This window comes from Simochromis diagramma, unplaced genomic scaffold (assembly GCF_900408965.1).
Source record: "Simochromis diagramma unplaced genomic scaffold, fSimDia1.1 OVJJ01000822.1, whole genome shotgun sequence".
Taxonomy (NCBI): domain Eukaryota; kingdom Metazoa; phylum Chordata; class Actinopteri; order Cichliformes; family Cichlidae; genus Simochromis; species Simochromis diagramma.
The window spans coordinates 4,538,440-4,558,014 of record NW_024387520.1 but is presented as its reverse complement, the minus strand read 5'-3'; the positions used below and the strand labels follow the sequence as shown (position 1 = coordinate 4,558,014).

General features: G+C 40.2%; 2 protein-coding genes and 2 non-coding genes across 5 annotated transcripts; 3 read left to right on the top strand and 1 right to left on the bottom strand.

The window, feature by feature from the left end:
* The first annotated feature begins 86 nt into the window (after nt 1-86).
* Nucleotides 87-14,156, top strand: ttc37 (tetratricopeptide repeat domain 37). Of its 2 annotated transcripts, none has more exons than XM_040019102.1 (41): nt 87-194; nt 1,133-1,229; nt 1,346-1,489; nt 1,744-1,835; nt 1,991-2,066; nt 2,157-2,303; nt 2,543-2,641; nt 2,792-2,900; nt 3,000-3,140; nt 3,253-3,351; nt 3,495-3,619; nt 3,765-3,851; nt 3,998-4,101; nt 4,252-4,378; nt 4,509-4,688; nt 4,829-4,953; nt 5,040-5,290; nt 5,432-5,534; nt 5,944-6,126; nt 6,271-6,409; nt 6,494-6,572; nt 7,011-7,072; nt 7,159-7,215; nt 7,310-7,378; nt 7,710-7,784; nt 8,013-8,154; nt 8,276-8,369; nt 8,497-8,574; nt 8,676-8,800; nt 8,897-9,020; nt 9,636-9,860; nt 10,077-10,149; nt 10,268-10,321; nt 10,522-10,633; nt 10,953-11,081; nt 11,181-11,305; nt 11,476-11,640; nt 11,989-12,141; nt 12,643-12,773; nt 13,566-13,689; nt 13,848-14,156. In XM_040019102.1, the coding sequence occupies exons 2-41, from the start codon at nt 1,140-1,142 to the stop codon at nt 13,923-13,925; spliced, it is 4,695 nt and encodes a 1,564-aa protein (XP_039875036.1). In that variant the 5' UTR covers nt 87-194; nt 1,133-1,139; the 3' UTR covers nt 13,926-14,156. The 2 variants fall into 2 exon arrangements, with proteins under 2 accessions (XP_039875036.1, XP_039875037.1); XM_040019103.1 differs by lacking the exon at nt 87-194 and adding an exon at nt 205-925.
* LOC120726322 lies at nt 14,006-19,517 on the bottom strand. Its single transcript, XM_040019811.1, has 3 exons — nt 19,194-19,517; nt 17,971-18,684; nt 14,006-15,056 (listed from the first exon to the last, which is right to left on the bottom strand). The coding sequence occupies exons 2-3, from the start codon at nt 18,639-18,641 to the stop codon at nt 14,372-14,374; spliced, it is 1,356 nt and encodes a 451-aa protein (XP_039875745.1). The 5' UTR covers nt 18,642-18,684; nt 19,194-19,517; the 3' UTR covers nt 14,006-14,371.
* trnai-aau lies at nt 15,798-15,871 on the top strand. Its single transcript has one exon. It is a non-coding gene; the product is annotated as a tRNA-Ile (tRNA).
* Nucleotides 19,309-19,382, top strand: trnai-aau. Its single transcript has one exon. It is a non-coding gene; the product is annotated as a tRNA-Ile (tRNA).
* Nucleotides 19,518-19,575: the final 58 nt, after the last annotated feature.

Genomic DNA, 19,575 nt, shown 5'->3' with positions numbered 1-19,575 from the left:
TCAGACTTAAAAATGATTGAACCTTTTACTTCTCCGTTTATTTAATCTTGTCAAATTTCACGCTGCACTTCAACAATTGAAGAGGCTTTCCAGCTGAAGCGCCGCTTTGAAATTATTTTGAAAATCCAGTCTTGTTACTTTTCTTCTACTTCCGGGTCAGCTGGAGAAGGCTCCGCAAGCTGTCAATGTAAACAGTAGGTGGTCCAACTTTTATTGTTTTTTTTATTTTTACGCATTTTCAAAAGATACAGGGGTTAAAGTTAACTCGGTCAATTGAGAAAGTTGAATATTAAGTGTAAATCATGGTTCTAAATTTACTTCCACTCTAAAATATGCATTTTATGATCGGAACAAGCCCACAGCTCAAGCTAATGTTGCTCACTAGCAGCATTAGCCGACAATCATCTACTAATATATGTAAATAGATAGTTAGATAGAACTTTATTAATCCCTTGGGTAGGTTCCTCTGGAAATTCAGTATATAGAAATTCACTTTAGACTCCTGCAATATAGTGAATCACTATGTGGCATAATCTCTTTCCTAACAACCCAGTCCACATTAATACAAATATGCAGAGAAATTTTAGGCTTCAAACGTTTTCATAACACTTAAGTTAGGGCTGGATCAAGTGACCCTGAACCTTTGCTTAGTTACACTGCAATAGATATAGGTTGGTTGTGAAGGGCTTTCTGCAAATCACTGACCTCACTTCTTTTTCACTGTGTCTATACACACGGACTGAAATGCAAAGTCAATGCACATTACTGCAAATGCAGTGTGTCTTTTTTTTGGTGTTTCTTCCTTCACGTCCAACCGGTCCCAGCAGATGGATGCTTCTCCCTGAGCCTGGTTCTGCCAGAGGATTTTTTCTTGTCAAACCGGAGTTTTACCTTCCCACTGTTGCCAAGTACTTGCTCACAGGAGGTTGTCTAATTATTGGGGTTTTCCCTGTATTATTGTAGGGTCTTTACCTTTACCTATAAAACTAGCTTATACAGTTGACTGTAGCAGTGATTTGGTTCTATATAAACAAAATTGAATTGTATTCATTTTTTCAACCACTGAGATCTGATCATTGTGTAGAGTTTTCTGTTTTTTTGAAAGGTGTATTGCTTTGTTGTCTCTTCATAGCAACAAGATGTCTAATAAAGAAGTGAAATCCGCGCTGAAAAGTGCCAGAGAGGCCATTAAAAACAAAGAATTCAAAGAAGCTCTAAAACACTGCAAGGTAAAGTATCTCAATTTTTTTTAAATAACAGTAAGTTGAAAATGTAATGTGCTCTTCTCAGACATACTAGGAATAAAAATGTAAAATTGACCTTCCTCTCTGCATTGTGGGTTTAGACTGTTTTGAAAATTGAGAAAAACAATTACAATGCTTGGGTCTTCATCGGCTTGTCAGCCAGTGAACTGGATCAACCGGATCAGTCACAGGCAGCCTATAAAAAGGCAGTGGAGCTGGAGCCGGAGCAGCTGCTGGCTTGGCAGGTAAGGTACAGAATGTATTAGTTAATGATAACTGTTCTTTCTAGCCATTTAATACTACGCTACTATGATCAGTTAATTTGATAATAATAACCAGTTGAAATTACTTCAGATTTAATCTGCATGCCTCTTATGATTTTTTTTTTCTTTAAAAAATAGATTCATCTTTACTCAGGATGTCATCCCATATAAAATACCTCTCTCCTCTCTGTCCTCTATTAATAATGCACAGTCTGAATAATTGTTTTTTCTTTAAGGGCTTGGCAAATTTGTATGATAAGACTGATCAGTGGGACTTCAAGGTTGAGCTGCCTAATGTCTACCAGAAACTTGTTGAGTTGTATGCAAGGTAATATATGGAAACATTTTATTACCTGAAGTTTCCTATAAATATATAAAACAGATAAAAATAATGATTAATAAAAAATCAAATTGAAAGTAATTAATACACTGTGACAGAATATTATGCGGTTACTGATTTTTCATCATGTTCTCGATTTGCAGCTCAGACAAAAACAAATGTTATGAGGTGATCAACAAACTGACAGAAATTTATGAGTCTGACAAAGAATATTTAAAGGTATGCAGTTTCAAGACTAATGAAAATAGATTGTCTATGTGTGTGTTTTATGTTTTTAACACATGTGAATATGTTTATGTATGTGAACAGCTGGCCAGGGTTTGGCTGCAGCTCATACAGCTGAAGGAAGAAGAACCCGTGGATAAGAAGGAGTTAGTGCAGCTATTGCAAAAGATGACCCAGCTACTCTCAGACTGTCTTAAGGAGGTGGAGCAGGATAGTGAAACTCAGCAGCATGTAAGACCAAAATGTGGACTTTTAACTCATCAACATAATGTTTCCTTTATATGTAAACACTTTACAGTACTTGAGATTAATGTCTTCGAACAAAATCCAATGTAATAGGCTGGCTACAGCTGGCTCGCCATAACTTCTACATATCATAACCACCCACTGATTACGAGAAGCAAAAGTCTTCATGGTGTTTCCTACTGCACACACGTCAATGCTGTTCTTGGTTTCTTTGTGCTTATCAGTTAATCACAGCATTTGAGAAAGCTCTGGTTCTCATCGATCCTGTTCCAGGAGAGGACCACAAGAAGGTCTCAGCTGACTATGTCAAATGTCTTTCTCTAGTAAGTCCATCTTCTCTTATGTCTAACTAACTATCACAGAAACTTAAGGATCATTAGAGTCTGGAAATGTGTATCCAAAAAGGCCAGCTCATTATAGGTAGTTATGCTTCTCAAAATGACCTGTTAATCGTGAATCTGGTCTTACTGCAGCTACCACAAGAAGAAGCCAGAATGACTGCAGCATGTCAGTCCATGATTTCCCTCTACCCCAACCAAAGTTATCCTCTTGAGGTTCTTTGTCATCATTACCTTAAAACAGGTAAAATAAAATTTAAAAGAAAATCCTTGCCTTTTTGTATTCATAATGGATGTTCATAAATGGCAGAGTGATATGTATCTTCTTCTCGTTTCCCCAAAGGAAACTTTAATGAGGAGGCAGTTAGCTCTTTCTCCCGCCTCATGGACCTGGTCCCTGACAGTGGATTGGGTCATTTGTGTCTGGGCACAAAAACATTGCTGGAAGGAAGGTATAAAGATGCCATTGATGACCTTACACAAGGTGAGTTGTCACAGTAACAAACAATGTAAAAACATACCTTAACACTTTATCCTTTAATATGTGCTCTCGATGGTCATTTTTATTCATTATCTGTCTCCTCCACTTTTATTAGGATTGAAGAAAATGAGCTCAACTACAGGATGGTACAGTCTGGCTGAAGCCCAGTTTAAAATTTACAGATACGCTGACAGCGCTACATCATGCTCACAAGGTACATTTAACTGTGTCCACTCAAGACATCACCAATATTTAATTAAAAAGAGGGTGACTAAAAAGGGTCTTAAGTACTGACTTTACAGATCAATGTCTTTAATCCCTGAAAAAGACACTGCAGTGTGTGTCCTTTTTTATTAGGTTTGAATGTGTGTGACTCTGAAGAGAAGGAGCTGAGGATCAGACTTCTTCGACTAAAACTAGAGGCTTTAGTGAGAAGTGGAGGAGAGAAAGCTGGAGAGCAGGCTTTGGAGACATTTAAACAGGTAATGAGTTGGTAAATGCTCGCTTTAAACAGCATTGTATAGCTATAGTATTTAATTAATAAAATTGTTGTGGAGATTGTTAGAAGCTGTAAGTGTTGATATAACATCAAAGGAAATCCCACATCTGTGTCTGTTTGTTTTTTAGATTCCAGAAGCTGAAAAAGACCCCGTTCTGTTAGCCCTTAAAGGACGTGCATACCTTAACAAGGGACAGATTGGCCAAGCACTTAAGGTTGAATTAAATGAATACTTACTGATTCTGTCAATGAAAACAACATATTTCTGTTATTTTAACTAAGTTATGATTGCAGGACGCAAGGAGTATGTGTCTGGTGAACTGATGAACTGGCCAGCAGTAAACTAGTCTGTTCTTTATAGGTGTCATCAGAACTGGTGGCTTCCAACCCAAACCTAGCCCAAGGATTGGCTCTGAGAGGACTGGTGCACTTGGTTAAAGGTGAAAAGCAGCTGGCAGAGCAGAGGTAAAAAAAAAATTAAAAAAAAAAAATCTTTTTTATTCGTATTTTCTATGGCAGTCTACTGTCTTAAACTTATGTAAAAGAGCCCATTTGCATGGCATAAAATAATTTGGTTCATCCCACCAAACTGTTTTTTGTATTTTTTTAATGTAGTTTCCTAAAGGCTGCAAGTCAGAGCCCAGACTGTGGAGAGTATTTTTTTTTGCTTGGACAGCTCTACTGGGACATGGGAGAAGAGACCCGTAAAGACCGGAGCAAAGCTCACACACATTTGCTGAAGGTTTGTGAAATTATTATTGAAAGTTTTGTGTATGTGGTAGGAAAGGTGAATTCAGGTGCTAATGGGTCGGTCTTTGAAAATAAGAGATGAATGACATTTTAGTTTGAAAGGCCTGTTTTGCCCTTTTCAGGCTGCAAAGCTAGATCCACACCTTGGCTGTGTATTTCGCTACCTGGGGCATTATTATCGGGACATTGCAAAGGATTATGGCCGTGCACAAGGCTGCTACAAAAAGGCCTTTCAGCTGGACAGTGAAGATGTGGAGTCTGGCGCTGCCTCGGTGGATCTCGGTATGGGGCAGGGAGACATGGTGAGTTGTCTTGGGGGTGAAAAAGTCACCAAATTCTGAGAATCGGGCGTCTTGTTTGGCTCCTTGCTATTGCCTTTAGTCTCCTTACAAGTTTTATCCCCCGTTTTGTGCCTTCTTTCTCTCTTTGCTGATTGACACAGGACGCTGCCTTAGCCATTCTTCAGTCTGTGTTAGAGAAAGCCACTCCAGGCTCGGCTAAATGGGCCTGGATGAGACGAGGCCTATACTACCTGAAAGTTGGAGAAAATCAACAGGCCATAGCGGAGTAAGATTTACACATCTGAGACAACTAAATTTATTACCACGGTCTAAGTGTATAAGTGCTGTTGAATATTTTATTTCTAATTTTAGCCTGCAGGCCGCTTTAAGAGCAGACCCAGAGGACTGGGTGTGTTGGGAGTGTTTAGGTGAAGCATATCTAAACCGCCGGAGCTTCACAGCAGCTCTGAAAGCTTTTGGTAAAGCCCATCAGCTTCAGCCCTGCTCCATCTACAGTGTCTACCAGGCTGCTGCAATCAAACAGACTCTGGGCAAGTTCAAAGAGGCTGTCGCAGAGTACTTGCTGATCACAGCAAAGCAGGACTATGTCCCTGCTCTTAAAGGTAAGTGAATGTTTCATTGTACCCTTTGGATGCACTTTATTTGATTTAATGTAATCTATTAGGTATTTTATTGCACATCTTCAGGGAGTGATATGTCTAAATCTGGGCATTTAATTTTACTTAACATGGTCTTTTATTCAGGTCTTGGGGAGTGTCAGCTGTCTCTGGCAAAAAGTTTAATGCAGGACTGCAGAGATGGAGGAGCCATTGACCTCATTCAGCAAGCAATACAGAACCTCTTCAGGTAATGACAACACACTCATTCAACCCGCGAACCCTAAACGCTCTATATATGACATCTGTAATATTGTTATAACAGCAAACAGGTACTTGCTAGTGAAGCTATGGTGCAGTAATGGTCCTTTTAGCGGTGAATATACTGACATTTGATTGACGAATCTATTTATTATACCACTTGACATTATTTGGCAAAAGTTTAACTTTATTCCAACACTTATCTTGTTGCTGGTCAAGAGCTCCTTTCGGTATGCTCCACTACACATTGCTGAGAACAAGAAGAAAGGGCAGCTCGGGGATGGTGTGGCCATTGCGTTTACTGTAGGGCTGTTCCTCGATACTTCATCTGGTGGTTCTGAACATTATGCATAGCACACTTAGTCTTTTTCTAAGATTCTTTACTTTGTGATCTCCAGAGCTGTACAGCTGCGACCAGACCTTTCCTGCTTGTGGAAGCTGCTGGGCGATGCTTGCACTGCAGTTAGCACCGTCTCCCCAAACAGAGCCAAGGTTATAGTGCCAGCCCTACTTGCTGGTTTAGATGCCAACACTGAGAGCCAAATGCTCAACCAGGCCCAGACACTAAAAGTCGGTGAGAGGTATGGCCATTATCATATCATTATAAGGCTGATAATGCATAAGAATAGTCAGTTACTATATATTTGTGCTTTTTTTTTTACATTGCTTATCCTACCTGCCCCTTTTAGCCAAGCGGAAATTGAAACTGATATGTTTTGCCACAGGTGCTATGCTCATGCTTTGAAGCTGATGCCTGAAGTTGCCAGTCGGTGGTATGACTTAGGGCTCAACTATTATCATCAGGCCAGCCTTACACAGAATGACCAGAACTCCCCAGCTATGGACATAGAGAAGGCCCAGCAGGTTATTTGCCGAACCCTGTACAACATCTTTGCATTGTTTGTTCCATAAAGAGGTCTCTATCTCATGGTCTTTTTGTCTATGCAGTGCTTAAAAAAAGCCATCATGATGGACAGCAGCAACCACAGCTACTGGAATGCCCTGGGAGTTGTTTCCATGAACAAAGGTAACGACATTCTCAGGTAACGGTTGTGTTTTTAGAGTAAAAGCCTGTATAGCTTGTTTTATTTCCCTTATTTTTGCACTTAGGAATGAAGCAACATTGTCCCCCTGAAGTCTGTTGAAAGCTCTGCCTGTTATTATTTCTACATAAAAAGAGTCAAAATGTTGTGGCATTTGAAAAATATCTTTATTTCTCTGACAAGAGTACTAAGGTCTCTCAACTTAATGGACTCAAGTTGGATAAATATGTTGTTAAGTTACAAAAATAGAAAAGCAAATCTTATGAATAAATTTAATTTCATTTAAGTCACCTCAAGATTTTTAGTCTACAAGAAGGTGCAATCATTTTTACAAAACCTTTTACGTTTATAAATAATTATATACTTCTAAGCAATCTTTACAAAAAAGAACAAAATATTTTCTCCTTCTTTTCTCACATCAGATCTTGAGAACTATGCTCTGGCTCAGCATTGCTTCATCAAGTCCATCCAAGTTGAGCCTAATGTACGTAAGGCACATTTGCTGTAGAGATTAATAAAGTATTAGTAAATATTCTGCTGTTTTTTAGTGACTCTTAAATGTCATTGCAGAATGTTGTGGCCTGGACAAACCTTGGTAGCCTGTATCTGAAGAAGGAAAATATAGAGGTATGTGATTACTTGGTTTATGCTACATATTTCTTCTGTTTTTATCATAGGTGGATGACATTTTCATTGTTCAAATGTGGATTTATTGTTTTAGCTTGCACACGAGGCCTTCAAGATTGCTCAGTCCTTGGAGCCACTTTATGTCAACTGCTGGATCGGACAGGTACCACTCTCAGCATTTATTGATAACTTGAAAGCCCCCAAGCCAAGAAAATATCACATTACAGGCAACGGTTCACTGTTGATGAATGTATACTATTTCTAATAAATGCATATACATTCAAAGCCACAACTAGCAGAGAGAGGTAAAATTATTCCTTGGGCTGTATTTTTGGAGTAGTAAGGAATGTGAAAGACATCATTGCTCGGTGAGGGAGCTCCATAAAGTTTGATTACACTGAAAGTAATCAAGTACAGGCATAACACTGTGACTTTTTTGGCCTCTTTGTCTTTATCTGTCTAAATTATAGTTTCATCCTTTGTCCTCCTACCAGGCGCTGATAGCAGAACGCGTGGGAAGCTATGACACCATGGATCTTTTCAGGCACACCACTGAACTCAGCACACATGTGCGTGACCTGCTATTGTAATACCCACTTATTAGCAAGATAATAACAGTCTTTGCTTCACCTTTCTTAGTCGCTGTGCTTAGTTTTAAGCTCCAAGCCTTTTAGTTGTAAGGATATAGTAATGATGGCATGGTACAACACAAAATGATGTTTTGCTTTGCTCTGTCAGACTCGATATTCCCTTCATTTCTGTCTTTCCTTATCAATCCTGACATGTTTCTCCGTCAGATGGAAGGCGTGAAAGGATATGCCTTCTGGGTTTGCTCCACGCTGCTGGATAAGAGCAACAGAGACTCAGAACTGTACCGTTACAACATCGTGCAGATGAATGCCATCTCTGCTGCTCAAGTGGCACTCAGCAAGTACACAGGTACATGTCTTGCGTACTGATTTGCACACAGGATCCACAGATGTCGTGGTTTTCACTTAGCTTTGCATGTGTTACTGGCAGACTTTTTGGTTATTTGTATATTTTTTTGCATCTCTTTCAGAAAGGATTCAATCAGATCCTGATGCCTTCATTATGCTGGGCTATCTGAATGAGCATCTGCAGCTGAAGAGACAGGCCTTACAGGCTTACCAGAGGTATGTATTTGAAATACACTGACTGTCTCTGCTTTCTAATTGATGAAGCAGTATAACCGAGAAGGAACATAATGTTATATATATTGGGTTTTCAATTGACCTTTTGCAATCCAATATGCTTCCTCAGAGCGGTTGAACTGCTTCAGTCCACGTCCTCTTCAGAAGAGTTGGCATTTTCTCTGGGCAGCTATGGCCGTGCATTGTGGTAACCAGCTGTCTCATTATGATATACTTAAACTATTTTTTCAAATTGCTTATCTTTTATCCTAAATGTCACTTTTTTGTGTTCCGCTCTGGCTTTTCCAGCACTTCAGGTCAGTGGGAGGAGGCTGTGCATGTTTATAATTCCACTCCACTGCAAGAGCTCAGTGACCTGGTTGGGTTGGCTCTGGCCTACTGCAAGGCAGGACTCATCTCAGACAGCATCAGCGGTAAGGACTGGAAAACACCAAAGTGAAGAGATTTCATATGTGTTTACATGTCAAAGGGGCTGTGAATAAACTGCTGCATGTGTGTATATATTATAGCCTATGAACGCGCCTTGGCTGTGGCTTCTAGTGAGAAGGAAAAGGCTTATATACTGACAGCTCTGGCCCTGCTGCAGCACCAGCAGGGTAACCTAGACTCAGCCAAGACTCTGCTGTTTAAATGGTGAGTCGTAGTGAGTGTTTTATGGATTGCACTAGTTTTGTTGTCCTATTTATCTGTCATTTTAATCAATAATGTTGGTTTTTCCCATCGTTCATTTATTTTCAATATTTGCTGGTATTAAAAAAAAAAGATCAGAAAGCTTTATTGGTTTTTGTTTTATGTTTTAATGTTGATTGTAAAAAGAGCGTTTTGCTTGCCAGTATTGCTGAACCTGAAGGACAAAACATTTGAATCTCCTTTAATCACTTATATTGTGCTCTATGGTTTGGTTGGAAGAGCTTATTTTATTGTGCACATACTGTCATTTTTCAGGTTTAGACTTGCCACAAATGGTTCCTATTTTTTATTTTTATCTGCACGCCACTGGGAGTCTGTGCCCAGTATCTACAGATAAGCTCTGGCTGTGTAAACCATAAAAATAAATCAAAAATAGATATGTGTGATAGGTTTCTACTTTAAAAATATGCTGTTATTCAGGAAAACTGTCAAGAAAACAATTTAATTATGTCATGGGAAACATTTTGAAACCATCTAATGATAGATAGATATAAATAATATTTGTACTAGTCTTGAATTTTAGCTGAAACTATTTGTTTTTACTTTTTGTTCCCATAGTTCAATGTTAAAGGAGCCAATTTCAGAGTCCCTGGTTTGTTTATGTGCGCTCGGACTGGCCAACAGTGATGCTACACTTGCTGCTGCTGCGCTTACTGAGCTCCTAAAGCAAGGTTCAGCCTCTGGGAGTGCTATCGAGCAGCGATGTCTACTCACCTGCACCTTGTTGGCTGTGCAGGGGAATTTTAGTGCAGTGCCAAGGGAGGTTTCAAGAGCTGTGCACAGGTATTTCCCTTTAATGAAATTTGCATTAATGATAAGCTTGCCTTTACTTCAAAAAACAAATAATTTTGCTGGTATGTACTCTTTTACACTATATGCATTTTATTCTACTCTCTAGTGATCAAACAAAACAATCAACCACAACTGCAACAACCCTGGACACTGCAGCAACAGATCATAAATTTAACAACTTTCCATGTTTTCTTGATTTATTTACAGCAATCCTGGAAATGCTTCTTTGTGGGCGCTTCTGTCCAGAGTGGTTCCACAGTACTACCCTAGAAAGGCAAATGTAAGCCTGTGTTCATACACAAACACAGCACGCACTGCAGGCTAAGCCTGACAAATCAAATATGCTCAAACACATTTGGTTCATTGGGGTTCATGTTTTTCACTTGTTTATTTCACAGGGTGCTGCAGTAGCTGGCCATGTTGCCTGTCTCTCCAGTATGACCCAAGGAAAGGTAAAAATGTGACTTTTATCTTATGTCTTGTGTTCTCCGGTAAACTTTTTTAATTTAGCAGTAATTTCTTTTTCTCAGTTTTTGTACATTGTAGATATATTTTAAAACTTTTAACAACCGAAACATCCAAAAGGTATATGTTACCCATATATTCACGTTGTTTGCATGTTAAACGGTTGACTTAACTTGTGTGACTGCAGAGGGCGTTGTTGTACAGTGGAGTGAACCAGCTGGCCAGTGGCAGACACTCTGGAGAGGACAGTCAGAAGAATGCATTGAAGACTATGCAGAGAGCTGTGCTGCTCTGTCCTGGTAAACACACACATTATTTTCTTACACATGATAAACATGATATTCTTTTTATTGTCTTTTAAAGCTGGAAATATAAATAACAAATACAATTATTTTTTTTTAAATTCTATAATTTAGAACAATTAAATTCAGTTAGATTGAGGAAATACATTTCCTTTTCTTGCCAGGAAGGTTTGTTAATGTTTATTTATATCAGTGGAGTGTAACCTTACCTACATAGAAAAAATGGCTGTTTTGCATGTGACATTTATTGAAGAACACGGGTGTGTGAGATACTTGCTTATACGTATTTGAGTCGTCATTCTGCTCTCTACTTTAGATGATCCAGCAACGTGGGCCGGATTAATGGCTGCTTGTTACACCGAAAACACTTCCTGTTATCTTTCTGGTTCTGCTCCTCGCAGACAAGCGCTGCAGCAGACCCTTATGTCTGTGGTTTCTGAGAAAGGTATGGTCACTGGTGCTCTTTTACTGTCGTCCCATTTGTGTGCTTGTCTCTGCGTATTTGACTGTGTAGCTAACACCTTTTTGCGGTTTTGTGTCTCAGTGCGTAGTGTGGATGAAATAGAGCGGCCTCTAGCTCAGGCTCTGGAAGGATGGGTACTACAACAGGCAGTGACTGGTCTCATGCTGGAGGGACAGCTAGAGCAAGCAGAGGTCCTTTGCACACAGGTAGGATATTGGGGACTCACACACACTGTGTGCACACCTCTAACTTTGTCTCCAAAACACTCTGAGGTACACTGAGCTGAGCTGTCCCTCAGCTAGCCATTTCTAATCTTGTCCATTCTGGCAATATATTTAACTCTGCCACCTTTGACACGGTTTTACCTTTATCACAGGTCTTGAATGTGTCCCCTGAGCAAGCAGCAGTGATGTTATCACTGAGGCAGGTGCAGTGTCAGCGCCTCCTTATGGCTGATGGTGGTACTGTCCTCCCAGAGCCTGTGTTGGAGCAGCTCAGCAGTGCTGTGATGATGAACCCTACCAACCTTGGGGCATGGCATGTAAGCGTTTACATTTACCCGCTACCAGTAAAAGGGTAGCAGCAAAAGCCTTGAACATATTGGCAGTTGGTGCTACCGTGTGACAGTATATATGTGGAGAATGAAAAATATAGCATTTGAGCTTCATTATTAATATTCTAATGAAAATGTCAATATTATGTAGTTATTAGTATTCTTCTAGCCATGTTATCTTTTGATTAGATGAAGATAATGGCATCTTAAAACAGTAATTATGCTTATCCTCTCATATTTTCTCCCCCACCTGTCACTCAGTGAATTCTTGTCTCTGATCCAAATCATCTTCATTCATTTTGTGACTCCTCTGTTCTTCTGCTTCCCTCTGCTCAGTGGCTGGCTGAGGTGTATCGCAGCCAGGGCCTACTGGTTCAGGCGGTCATGGCTTACAGACAGAGTCTCCAGCTGGCCTCGCAGCTTGGCATGCACAGCTGTCAGGTAGCCAGCCTCCTCCGACTAGCCCTGCTAGCTCTCGGGCCTTGTATGGTAAGTATATGTTTGGGATTCAAATCAGGATCTACAATTTTAAGGTGTGAAATTACAGCTATTAAAGCAGGATTGTACTGTAGCAATACAAACAACTAATGTTATATTGCATTATTTAGGGAATAATGTATTTATTTGTTCCAGAGGTAGCATTTTAGCAATAAGGACTCAGTTGTGTTTCATAAAAATTACAAAATTCAATGAATACACACAAAAAGCCAGAGTCGGCTCTTTTTTTACACCCCTGTCAAGTAAGGACAGATTCAAAGTAGAGGAGATAAAAGATTGATGAATCATAGGATGAGCAGCCAAGGCTAAGTGGCTGACAAGACGCTATTGCTAAATAGAGCTTTTTGCTTGTATCCAAAGTTAGTGCATGTGTTACACATGTTGTTTGGAAATAATGTAGCTTGACGTATTACACCTTTACTAGATGAATTTATTTTGTGCAGATTTCTCTTTCCTGGTTTTCTCTGAACCATGTGTGATCTGACTTCTAAGGTGGGTGTCCCAGGAAATGACTGGAAGGACTTGGTGCTGGAAGCTACTACTGAGGTCTTGAAGCTGGACTCATCCCCTGTGGCCCTTCTTTTCCAGGCTCTGCTCCAGTTTGTGACAAAGATGGCTGCTAGGTCGGTGCAGCTCCTTATGCTAAGTTTATTTACATACATAGAGGTGCAGGTTGCAGTGCTGTTGGTCAGCCCACATAGCCATGCAAATGATTTTATCCCTGTAGATGTTTAATTTAACGGCTTAAGTGATTAAATGAAACATAAGATTCTTAAAACTTCAAATCCATGCTTCCATCTGTCTTTTCAATATATTGGTACTTTTGGAACTGCAAAGCAACATTTTATGTCCTGGTAGTATTATAGCATTCTGTCACCCTCAGAGGACTGCCAGTACGGTTAATTAGAGTACATTCATGAGAATGCTGAGCTGAGCAAATATGCCAACCATGACCTGGCTAAATTCCTTGAGAAATGCTGCAGAAACTTCTGTGCCAAGCATAATCACAGTATCAGGAGCTCTTTTCATTTCATTTCATATTAGTCAATACTGATGGAAGAGAGATAACAGTTACAGTATGAGGCCAGACTGAGGTGGAGCAGGTGGAGACAAGTATCTGGGTGATTTGTGACAGGATAGCATATAGTAGTTAGACCTGCTATGACGTACGGATGCAGGAGGAAAAGGGGAAGACAATAGAGAAAGTTTATGAATGTAGTGAAGAAGGACATGCAGAGGGTTGGTGTAACAGAGGAGGATGCTCGGGATAGGGTAAGATAGAGGCAGATGATCCTCTTTGGTGACCCGTAAAGGAAGCATTCAAAAAAGGAAGAAAAACATTTTCATGGGAACAGGCTGCCTAATGGATAGCAATCATGTTATACGTTTGTTCATGTCTGCTGTGTCTTCTATAGGGAAACAAGACGCTTGCTGGAGAGGCTGGTTTACATTCAAGATATACCAGCGACAGTGGTGCAGGTGGCCAGTTGGTATCTCCTGAGACACCTGCATGCCAAAAACGACGAGGAACTCATGAAGGTGAACATGCAGCTACCTCATTCCTACAGACACCACTTAGGAACATTTGTTTGGGAGAAACGTTTGTGGAAATGGTGACAGCATACACATAGTTAAACTAAAAGTGATTATTCTTGGTCCTTGCCTTTGTAATCGTTTACCACCACTTCTTTTTGCAGGTCCTATTGCAACATGCCAAAATGAACGGAGATCAAAGATTACTGGAGTTTCATTCAGTCCTCAACTCTTCATCCTGAACTTTGCATCCATCTCCTTATGCTTTATGAAATCACATTGCTTAGCAGGTTTATCACCAGACAAAAACCACTACTAGCAGTGGGTCTTTAAATAATGGCTTTAATGGCTTTACATGATCTAATCACCTCAGTAAGTTGAAATTATGATTGTCACATATTTCAAAATGTGCTTAAAATGCAGGTACCGCATCCACATTCAAGGCTAAATAAAGACATTTTCTCAATATCTAACGATTGTCTCATCTTGATTACATGTAAACTATAAAAGACAGCAGTGTAAATTAGAATGAGCAGTGACTTTTAAAATTCACATAAAACTTTGTAAACAATATTCAAACATCCCTAAAGTTGAAGAAACAGAAGAAACTTTGAGTCATATGCATTTTTGAGCTTTTTTCTGACACTCTGCCGGATCATATATGTGAATCCATCCGTGTCACTCACTCTCAAACGCTAACTGGACATACATGTTTGCTCATAAGAATACAGATGTTTTGCCCACAGCCCCAGCATGGTGTCGTGATGTGTGGCGACTGCTGCTGCCTGCGTTTGCATAGTGAACACACGTCCAAAGCAGCAGCACCATGCACTACTCCACCCGGGACTGTGCTGGAATGGCTGATGTTCTTAGTCACCAGCTGCTGAAGTTCTGTCTGCACATTGTGTGGAGCCTTTGCAATGCCCACGACTGTCACTCTTTTGGGGTCGAACACACAGTCCTCTTCCAGGCCGCTGGGCACAGCTTTCATCCCACAGTTAGGGGGTACCCAAGCAGTGTCATATCCCTGCGTGCTCCAAGTGTACTGCATAGGATGGTTGTCCTTGTCAATGCGTTTGACACGGCCAACACGCACGTGTAACTTGAGGACCACACGGTCTGCAGGGGTGTTGTTCAATGGATAACGTTCTGCCTTTTTCTTATCACGGCTGACGTACACACCCTTTCCTAGCATGCCCCCCTGCGACTGCTGAAAGCCACTGGCAAGGATGAGACGTGCATTGGCAATGCTGGTACCATGGTACATGGTGTAGACACCCTTATCTTTGGGTGCCTGGGAGGCTGTCAGCTCCACACTGGGAGACTCATCATCATAGGTAACCTCCCATCCAAAGAACTGTAGCGACATCCTGCTTCACAAATGGCTGCTGTTTAAGCCCTGCAAAGACCAGAAACCATGTAAGGCATGAACATTAATGCCAGTAACTTATAACAAATTCAGGAGAGGTTCAGGACATACAGTTTATTGCACATAGCTCAGGACTTTGTGACCTCAGTGAATCAGATTGGGTCAAATATTAATTGTGACAACGGCAACTGCATTGTTAGCTGTACAGATTTCAATATATAAGTCTACGTGACAAGAGAAGTACCTTGTTTATGTCAAAAAGTAGTCTATATTGAGGAAAAATAGCTGAAAACCCCCAAACCTTAGACAGCTGCTTAAAGTCAAATCTACAGTTAAAGTTACATAATGTATCCTAATATTGTAAACCATACTGTATAATATAGCGAATTTGGTAGTACTGAGTATTTAGATGCCCAGAAAAGAACTAACATTATATGCAGAAATCAAACAATATTTGGCTAAATTAGCGTTAGCCGGTTTTTATCCAACACAGTAGGACTCTAAGGTTTGTCATAAAAACTGAGTACCGATTACTCGCGATAAATACAACGAAATATCTGTACCTTGTGTCGTTTAGGCTGATTGAAGTTCACAAAGTTAAAAGTTAAAGCCTTTTGTGAAGAGCCGTCTGTTCTCTTTCACTTCCACTTTCTGTTCAGGTTTATAATGGGAATCTCCTCCCTTTAACTTTCAGTTTCCTATCAGATGTTCTGCCATGTAGGGTCTCAAAGTCACGCCCTACACTGGCCGGTTAGCTCAGTTGGTTAGAGCGTGGTGCTAATAACGCCAAGGTCGCGGGTTCGATCCCCGTACGGGCCACGAACTTTTTCACGTGTATTGTACTCATAATCGTTCAAAGTGCTTTTAACAATGATCTTCTTTTTAAGCTATTTTATCGGTTAAACAGTTAGGCTCGAGTACAAATTACTTTTGCATACTGAGTCTTTGTAGAGCAACTTTTTTGTTGCCAAGTTTGGGGAAAAAACAACAATATTGATACCAATAGCACAGTCACAATGCTGTTGTTGTGTTGCACACACGATTACTTTTTATCTCAAGGCAATTTCACAGGCCGCCAAATAGTAGGCAACCATTCTGCAAACAGTCACAGTCTGACTTGGGCTGGCTGCAATCACAGATTGTCAAAGGTTTGCCAATAATTGCTGTCTAATTTATAAATGCAGCCAGATTTCCAAACATGTTACTGGTTATATTCTTGTAGAGCAGGAAGCTTGCGGAGTGCAAATGTAATAGTTAAATGTGAATTTCTGTCTTTAGACGGCAACACTTTATTATCAGAAACAGATTGCATGTTATTTCCAACTAGACCACATTTAATTTCAGACTGATCAAATTGATTCTGTCTTATGAAAAAAGAAAAATATCTGGGACCATCTTTAATCAGTGTGAAGGAAGCGTGATGGTTTGGTGGTGCTTATGTGATTGTAAAAACAAGGAAATGTATCACTCCATTTTGAAAAGCCACTCAATTTGCTATGGATGCTGCTTGACTCTGGAGTAAATTTCCTCCCAAAACAGCACAATGATCTGGAGCCCAGCTCAAAACTACACAATCCCGCAATTCTATCCATAATCAATTGTCCGTCACAGCCACTGAAGGTCAACCTTAGTCACGTGACATTTTTTGAGTTTCCCCTCAAATGTCTCAGTGATAATGCACGTTGCTTAGATACAATTCTGAAATGAAACAATTTGGTCTCTTTATAAAGCACTGTATCTATGCTGCTCTACTGTATTTTATGTCAACTATATGAGTTACATGGATGTTGGCTTGACTATACTGGGAGAACCAGTATTTTATGTCACTTTGCTGACCAAATACATTATGGCTTTGGAACATTCACCACTAAAAGCACCATATTTTTTGTGTTTGCATCATGTACATTGCTAAAGTAGTTTATGTTTAATCACACTAGCTTACAGAAAATTTGAGGTTCGGTTAACAGAGGATTAATGAGCAGAGAGGCTTGTATGGACATATGATTAGCAAATCTGAGAAAAACACCCAGGTCACCTTTTTATGTTGTGTTGATTTCACTTGTAGTATCCTATAGTACAGCAGTTTCTCCTTTCCTCCCTTCTTACTTTGTATGACTCTCATTGCTCTGTACCATTTGTTCGGACATTTACCTTTGAAAAACAGTTTTTTTTAATTATCTTGAAATTACGATTTTCCCCCACGTCTTCAGCTTTGCCTATCGGCCACAGCTTCCAAGACTATCTCTTAGTGACACACAAATGGGAAATTATTTAAACTTAAAATATTCAATTCAATTAAATTTTATTTATACAGCACCAAATCACAACAACAGTCACCTCAAGTTGCTTTATATTGTAAGTTGAAAACTCTACAATAATACATACAGAGAAAAACCCAACAACCACACGACCCCGTATGAGGAAACACTTTAGCCACAGTGGGAAGGAAAAACTCCCTTTTAACAGGAAGAAACCTCTAGCAGAAGGCTCAGGGAGGGCGGCCATCTGCTGCAAACTTTTGGGGTGAGAGAAGGAAGGCAGGATAAAAGACATGCTGTGGAAGAGAGCCAATATGTCTGTTCTAGTTCTTATTCTTAGAAGTCATCAGTTTATAGACTTTGATATGACAACAATGATATTTATTGTAATTCTTCTTTTATTTTGGTAAATACAGCAGATCACCTTTCTTGTTTCCATATAACAATAGCATGAATAAAAATCTAATAATCTAAAAGTGATAGATTCAGGATACGAAATTAACGTTTTAATAAAGTAAACAAGATACATCCAGCATTAACTATTGGAAAATATTGCACCAGCTGTGTCAGCGTGTCTGCTGTTGGCCCTGCTATGACACACAGTTGATAAACAGGCACATGGACATCGCCTATCCATTTTTTTCTACATTACTGGACTGTCATGGTCTTCCTGGACAGAAGTGCTTGGACATAAGAATGCAGAGGTTCTGCCCACACTTCCAGCACTGTTGCTTGATATGTTGGGCGCCCTGCTGTGTCTTTCTCTTGCAAAGGGGACACACATCAGCAGAATCACCATCTCCTCTTCCAGACTTTTTGGATGTTTTTGCAAGAAGCTCCTGAAGCTCTGTCCTTATGGTGGTATCTGGTGCATCTGCAATGCCCACCACAGTCACTCTTTTGGGATCAAACACACAATCTTCCTCCTTGCCGCTTTTCACAGCCATCATGCCACATTTGGGGGGCACCCAGGCAGTGTCGTAGCCATGTGTGTGCCATGTGAACTGCATAGGATGGTTGTCCTTGTCAATACGTTTGACGCGGCCAACGCGCACACGCAGCTCGAAGACCACACGGTTTGAAGAGCTGCTGTTCAATGGATAACATTGTGCCTTTTTCTTATCACGGCTGACATACACACCCTTTCCTAACATGCCCCGCTGCGACTGCTGAAAGCCATTGGCAATAATGAGACGTGCGCTGGCAACGCTGGTCCCATGGTACATAGTGTAGACTCCCCGGTTCTGAGGTCTCTGCGACGGCTCTAGCAACACACCAGTATAAGAGGCACCATCGTCTACCACCTCCCAGCCATAGAATTGCACAGACATCCTGATATGAGAATGGCCTGCAGAGGATGATGAAGATTTGCAGCTGTGAAACACAAGAATGCAATAATTTGTATATTTTGATGAGCAAGAAGAAGAAGGAAAAATCATTTTCACTACTAATAACTACGCTCACTACTAGTAACTCACTGCTAACTAACTACTAATAACTAAAGATGACAGCATGAACCCCATTAAAACACTTTCAGAACTACCATTTCCTGAATGTTTCTCATTTTTCATGTTCACCTTCACATTCACATACTGTACACCTGTGCAATTATTTCTCACTTTTAATGTGTCCTCTTCATCCTTTGTTTCTTTTTGTGTATATTTAAAGACTATCTTGCTGTATTTCTTTTATAGCTTTTCGTACCATAGCTTGCTCTTCCCAGTGTACTTCATTCCTTCCTCATATTCTTAGCCTAAATCTCCCGTGTGAGCGTAGCTTTCTTCTACAGCATAATTATGTACCCCCATGTAGAAAAAGGCTGTCTCATAGCTACTTTATCAATGTAGCTCAAGGCTGATTAACGTTAAAAACGTGAACCTTACCGTAAATACGGAGAAGTTTTGTCTTTTTGTGTCCTTTAACTTTCTGATCAGTAGGTTTCGTTTACGGTGTTTGATTACGTCACTCAATGGTATGTGTTTTTTACCGTCAGGGCTAGGCCGGTTAGCTCAGTTGGTTAGAGCGTGGTGCTAATAACGCCAAGGTCGCGGGTTCGATCCCCGTACGGGCCACGAACTTTTTTGTTTCTTTTGTTATCCTTCAGGTTTCAGACTGCTGAAAGATTGAGGCCTTCACTGACTGATTACCGACGCAACATAATCATTTCATATGAACTCCTGATTATGGGCCGAGCCGAATAACAAAAATCGATAAGTTACTGTCTCATCATGGTTGCTTTTAACATTATTTTAATATCTGTTAGGT

Coding starts and splice junctions, on each gene's coding strand:
- ttc37 (XM_040019102.1), top strand. CDS start 1,140: ATGTCTAATAAAGAAGTGAAATCCGCGCTGAAAAGTGCCAGAGAGGCC. Junction 7,216..7,309: donor TGAAGAAGGAAAATATAGAG/GTATGTGATTAC, acceptor TTATTGTTTTAG/CTTGCACACGAGGCCTTCAA. Junction 10,322..10,521: donor CCAGTATGACCCAAGGAAAG/GTAAAAATGTGA, acceptor GTGTGACTGCAG/AGGGCGTTGTTGTACAGTGG.
- LOC120726322 (XM_040019811.1), bottom strand. CDS start 18,641: ATGTCTGTGCAATTCTATGGCTGGGAGGTGGTAGACGATGGTGCCTCT. Junction 15,057..17,970: donor TTCTGTCCAGGAAGACCATG/ACAGTCCAGTAA, acceptor CCATTTGTGAAG/CAGGATGTCGCTACAGTTCT.